General features: G+C 40.7%; 1 protein-coding gene across 3 annotated transcripts in view; it reads right to left on the bottom strand.

The window, feature by feature from the left end:
- Window positions 1-4,692: 4,692 nt before the first annotated feature.
- The window catches only part of UBE2U (ubiquitin conjugating enzyme E2 U), a 63,303-nt gene continuing 61,332 nt past the window's right edge, over window positions 4,693-6,663 (bottom strand). For all 3 annotated transcript variants that reach the window (XM_009209899.4, XM_003892001.3, XM_009209896.2), the window contains exon 10: window positions 4,693-5,059. In XM_009209899.4, the coding sequence (XP_009208163.1) occupies window positions 4,863-5,059 (197 nt within the window). In that variant the 3' untranslated portion in view covers window positions 4,693-4,862. The remainder of the gene's footprint in view (window positions 5,060-6,663) is intronic.

Genomic DNA, 6,663 nt, shown 5'->3' with positions numbered 1-6,663 from the left:
AAAATTAAAAAATGTCTACAATAAAAATCTTTGTAACTTTGGATTAGGCAATGATTTATGAGATATAACATCAAAAGAACAATCTATAAAAGAAACAATTTGATAAGTTGGACTTTATCAAAATTCAAAACTTCTGCTCTTTGAAAAACACTATTAAGGTAATCAGGCTAGGCATGGTGGCTCATGCCTGTAGTCCTAGCACTTTGGGAGGCTTAAGTGGGCAGATCACTTGAGGTCAGGAGTTCGAAACCAGCCTGGCCAACATGGTGAAACCCTGTCTCTACTAAAAAAAGATAAAAATTAGCTAAGTGTGGTGGTGCACACCTGTAATCCCAGCTACTCAGGAGGCTGAGGCAGGAGAATTGCTTGAACCTGGGAGGTGGAGGTTGCAGTGAGCTGAGATTGCACCACTGCATTCCACCCTGGACAACAGAGTGAGACTCTGTCTCAAAAATAAAGTAATGAAAAGGCAAAAACAGACTTATCACTAATTTCCAAATTATGTATCTGTAAGTCATTTATCTGATAAAGAACTTATATCCAGGATATAGAAGAACTCTCAAAACTTAATAATAGGAAAACAAACATCCCAGTAAAAAAAATAGGCAAAAGATTTGGACAAAACATTTCATTAAAGAAGATACAAGGACTGCAAATAAGCACATGAGAAAATGCTCATCATCATAGTCTTTGGGGAAATACAAATTAAAATGAGATTCTTCTACGTATCTTAGAATGGCTAACATTTAAAAGATTGACTAAGCCAGGCGCAGTGGCTCACACGTGTAATCCTAGCACTTCGGGAGGCTGAGGCAGGAGGATTGCTTGAGCCTAAAAGTTCGAGACCAGTCTGGGCAACATAGTGAGAGCCTGTATCTACAAAAAAATAAAAATAAATAAATAATTTTTTTTTTTTTAATTAGCCAGGAACAGCAGTGGGTACCTGTTGTCCTAGCTACTTGGGAAGCAGAGGTGGGATGATCATTTGAACCTGGAAGGTTGAGGCTATAGTGAGCTATGATTGCACCACTGCACTCCAGCCTGGTAACAGAGTGAGACTCTGTCTAAAAAACAAAAACAAAAACAAAAAACAAAAAAACAAAAAAACTTCTTCCCTTTTTCTTTCTTCCCTTCTTCCTTCCTTTCCTCTTTTAAATAGGGACAGGGGTTTCACTATGTTGATCAGGGCTAGTCTTGAACTCCTGAACTCAAGCAATCCTCATGCCTCGGACTCCCAAAGTGTGGGGATTACAGGTGTGAGCTACCATATCCAGCCCTGACAATTTCTTAAAAACTTAAACATATACCTACCATATGATCCAGCCATTTCAGTTCTATTTACCCAAGAGAAAATAAAACATAAATCCATATAAAGACTTAAACACATTGTTCGTATAAGCTGTATTAATTTTCTATCACTACACAACAAATTACCCCAAAGTTAGCAGGTTAAAACAGCTTACATGGTTGTTGACAGAATTCAATTTCTTGAGTTTGTAGGACCAAGGTCCCTATTTTCTGGTTGACTGTCAGCCAATGGCTCCTCTCAGCTCCTGCAGTTGCCAGCAATTCCTGTTAGGTGGCCTTCCCACATGACAGCTTACTTCTTCAAAGCTAGCAGGAGAATCCCTCTGTAGTTTGCTTAAGATAGAGTCTTAATACGACATAATGTAATGACAGCAGCGTCATCGCATCACTTTGCTATGTTCTATTGACTAGAAGACACAGGTTCTATTTACACTCAAGGATTGTGTAAGGGTTTGACTCGTTGTCGGTCATCTTAGGATGGATTTGCCACAGCAACTTTTATATTTGTAATAGTCTCACACTGAAAACAATGTAATACAAAATGTCCACCAACAGGACGAGATCCGAGGACTGATGATGGATTTTCGAGGCGGCGCGTTCCGCCTGCCTGCCACTGGCGGCGGCAGGCCTTTCTTTCTTTCTTCTTCTTTTCTTTTTGATGAATCTCACTCTGTCAATCTGGCTGGATCATTGCAACCCTTTATTCACTGTAACCTCCCGAGTTCAAGCGATACCCTCCTGCCCTCAGCCTCCTGAATAGCTGGATTACAGGATAATCACGCCACCACGCTAATTTTGTATTTTTAGTGAGATTTGGTTTCACTCATGTTAGCTTGTGGCTGGTCTCGAACTCCTGACTGAATCTGCCCGCCTTTATTCTCCTAAAGTGTTGATTACAGGCGCAGTTTCACTGCGCCTCAGCTTGTATAATTTCATTTATAAACTAGAAATTGTACACTAATCTGCAGTGACAGAAAGTAGATCAGTGATACTGACTGATCTTATGAAAAGTAACGGCAGGAAATAGGAGCAGGAGAGAAATATTACCAAGTGAAGCAGGGGAAACTCTTTAGTGACAGATATGTTCCCAATGTTGATAGTAGTAGGATTACATGAAGGCATCATATATAAAAACTTACACTGTACACTTTAAATTGCTCACTTCCTTCTTATGCTTTCAAATCATACCTCAATAAAGCTGTTTTTAAAAACCTAGTGCCTTCTTCTAGAATCAACTCTCTCAAGGTATTCCTGCTTGTTATTAAAAGTTCCTTTTTTGTTACTTTTGAATTCACTCATTTGCTAAAATTTCCAAGTTTATTTTTTAACAGTAAACTCTAACACAGCCGAAACAGGAGCTTTTTTTTTTTGAGACGGAGTCTTGTTCTGTCGCCTAGGCTGGAGTGTAGTGGCTGGATCTCGGCTCACTGCAAGTCTACCTGGTTCCCGGCCATTCTCCTGCCTCTAGCCTCTCCCAAGTAGCTGGGACTACAGGCCTCGGCCACTCTCGCCTGCTGCTTTTTTTCTATTTTAGTAGAGACGGGGTTTCACCCTTGTTAGCCAGGATGGTCTCTGGACCCTGATCTCGTGGATCTCGCCTGGCTCCCGGCCTCCCAAAGGCTGGGATTACAGGCTTGAGCCATCACACCTCCAACAGGAGCTTTTGTTTGAGACATTGTGGCAGCTGTTGGAATGTAGTCTATATTATTGAGTATCGTTAGGATGGAGTCTGGTTGGTTGGCTGCTTCTTTGAAGGTTTAATGGGAGAGGCAAATGTGCAAACAGACAATTTCAATAAAATTGAACAGCAGACACATACACATACTATATGGTGCCCACAGAGTGAGTGCCAGAGAGCCAGAGAGAGACCCAGCCTGGAGTAGGGTATGTGGAGTGCAGAGAAAACTCTGGAGGTGATGCCTGAGCAGAGTTTTAGGGGCTGAATAGGCGTTAGCCAACTGAAGAGGGGAAAAGGAATTATCGGAAGAGGAAATGGCATAAGCAAAGGCAGGGAAGCAGGAAAATGCTGTTATGTGTGGGGAAGTACAAGGAGTTCAGTAATATTAGACACAATGTTGTAGTCTGAATGTTTGTGTCCCCTCCCAAAATTCACATATTGACACCCTAACCCCCAAGGGAATGGTATTTGGAGGTATGGCCTTTGGGAAATTATTTTGTCACGAGAGTGAAGCCCTCATAAATGGAATCTGTGCTCTTATAAAAGAGGTCTAAGAGAGACTCAGAATGTTGTGGTTCTGGTCACAGGGGGATAGCAAAAGTATAGGTACTACAATCAGTTGGGACCATACTGTCTGAACTACCAGAGGGAGACTTGGAAATATTTAGCCAGCCAGGAGAGTGCAAAGAGACCAGATACATGTAGTAGAGCTTTCTTTTTTTCATGGGAACTAAAATCAGTTTCCCTAAAAATGAGGGAGAGATCTATTTGATAACTACATCCAAGGTCAGACATATAGATCGGTATGGCATTTTTGAGAAGACATATGTGTGTAGGTATGTAGGCCTCAAAATAGGTCTCTCTGAAGCCACGGCAATAAACACTTCAAAATAAGAAGATGATCAATAATATCAAACATGAGTTTTGGCAGTAAGAAAATCACGGTGATCCCAGCAAATTTTAGTGAAGTAGAATGAATGGAAGATAGATTTCATTGTGCAGTGGATGCAAATGGGAAATGAAGGAAAGAAATAAAGAGAGAATGATAGACCACCATCAATAAATCTGATTGAGAAAAATGAGTGAATAATGGTGAGGTAAGCAGAGATAGGGGTCAAAGGCAGAGACATATTTCAGAATAGGAGAGACCCAAGCATACATATAGGTTGAGACAACATGGCAAAAAGAGACAGAGAAAATAAAGTTATAAGAATACGAGGAGATAGAAGGTCTAGTTTATATAAAACTAGAAATTGCACACTAATCTGCAGTGACAGAAAGCAGATCAGTGATACTGACTGATCTTATGAAAAGTAAGGGCAGGAAATAGGAGCAGGAGAGACGTATTACCATGAAGCAGGGGAAACTTTTGGGGTGACAGATATGTTCCCATGTACTCTGGGATAAAACAGAAGAGAAACATTAGTAAATAGTGACATCTCATTCCTTGAATATGGAGGAAACAAGACAAGAAAGCAGGCAGATGTAGGTCCATGTATAGATCCTGCTATTTGAGGTCATGTCCAGCCTCTGAAGCTCTTAATTGCTCCCCTCCTATCCCAGCCTCTTTCTGACCCATTCTCTGCCTGCAAAAACTTGTGTCCAGTAGCCTAAAAACTGTGGGAGTGTCACACCATTGATTGGCATATGGCAATGAACATCCCTAACTTTGGTAACTTAGTTCTAAAGAAAGTCAAAGCAACATCTTTACTGATTTGTACTTATATTTCTAATTTGTACTTGCTTGTACTTGCAGTGAGCGGGTGAGAACAGCCTGAAAAAAATGAAATCCAAGTTCTGAGAGTCTTCCAAAATTGCTCCACAACACTGGGCTATGGTGGAGGCTGTTCAGTTTTTTAATCTGATAATGTTCTGCTTAATCTTCTAAAGTATTTGTATTGAGAGCGTTGATCCAGGAGATTAGATCTTCCACTTCCTCTTCCCAGGGCTCATCTGTGTCATTTTCATATAATGAAGTGTCACTCTTCCACCCCTCCTCTTCTGTTTCGTAAATGTTTGTGACGCTATTTATTGCAGTTGGTGACTCAAGAAAAATTTCATCTGTGGTGGGAACTATAAAAAACAGAAATTTAATAGACATACAGGAAAAACAATGAAAAGAGTGTTCCTGCATTTGTAGGATAATGCCAAAGACCATCTGAATGAATGCGAGCAACCTTTTTTACACTTTCTAAACTTCATGTTTTATAAGTAACTTTATTTGTCATAAATCATTCTTTCCATCTTGCTCAATCTTTTGATGCTTTGTTAGTTCATTCATTTAACATATATATTTACTGGGTCCCTGCTAAAGGCCGGTTGATGTGCAAGGGAAAAGCTGCTTTGGGAGCACAGGGAGGGAATCACTATGTCTAAGTGAAAACAGACTCGGGCTTTGAAACAGGAGGAGCAGTTTGTTAGACAGAGAAGGGAGGTCAGAACATGTTAGGAGAAACAGCATGCATCATATAAGCACAAAGGTAGGAGAGGACTTGACAGGGTTAGGCGTGATCAGAGTGGATTCTCCCGCACTTCCACTGTGCCAGGTGCGGTGCTCAGCAGTCGACAGCTATAATATTATTTAACTCAGACACAACCCTTGTGATGGGCAGGTATTATTATTCTTATTTTACAGATGAGGAAACTAAGGCTGAGTGACCTATAGTAACTTAACCAAAGATACCCGGCTAATAACAAGACTCGTCCCAGATCTGTCTATCCAAAACCACAATGTTATAGTATACAGAAAGTTTCGTGGAGCTGGAAGGGAGGCTGAAGCCAGATCAGGAAAGCCTCACATGTCATGCAAAGGACTTTCATCTTTATCTTACAGGCCTTGTAAACAGGGAAATAAACTGATTATACTTTTCAAAAGAAGAATATAGATATAATGTCTATATTTCTAGATCTATATTTCCACACAGCATGGGGACCTTGCTTTCTGGGGATGAACTCTAGCTGGTGCTATTTACGTTCTGTTAACTCTAAAACCTCACTGCATTCTCTCCCCTTTTTCCTAGTTGTCACCAGATTCACTGCCGATTATGGGTTTCAGGACAAATTTTGTTTGCCTTATATGTTTATTTCCCTCACTTACATATGAAATAAACCCTATAATACTTGTTGTCTTCTAATGTTATAGACACTGGCTACAAGTGACTTGTTTTCCTTCTCTCTTTGGTTTATAGAAAGATACACAGAGAGGCCAGGCATGGTGGCTTCCACCTGTAATCCCAGCACTTTGGGAAGCCAAGGCAGGTGGATCACTTGAGGTCAGGGGTTCGAGACCAGCCTGGCCAACATGGTGAAACCCTGTCTCTACTAAAATACGAAAATTAGCGGGGTGTGGTGGCAGGAGCCTGTAATCTCAGCTGTTCTGGAGGCTGAGGCAGGAGAATCGTTTGAACTCAGAAGGCAGAGGTTGCAGTGAGCTGAGATTGACCCACTGCACTCCAGCCTGGGTGACAGAGTGAGACTCCATCTCAAAACAAAACAAAGAGAGAAAGATACACAGAGAGATTTGAGTTTACACAGTCACCATTATCCTATGGGTGTCCTGAGGCCCCCAGTGATTTTTAATTTTCATACTTTCGATACTAATATTTAGTTGTAACTAATTTAAAACTAAATTCTGTCTGTGCCTTGAGAAAAGCATCTACTTTATTTTCCATAAACAT

Source organism: Papio anubis, chromosome 1 (genome assembly GCF_008728515.1).
Source record: "Papio anubis isolate 15944 chromosome 1, Panubis1.0, whole genome shotgun sequence".
NCBI classification, from domain to species: Eukaryota; Metazoa; Chordata; class Mammalia; order Primates; family Cercopithecidae; genus Papio; species Papio anubis.
This window is presented reverse-complemented; position numbering and strand designations above follow the sequence as displayed.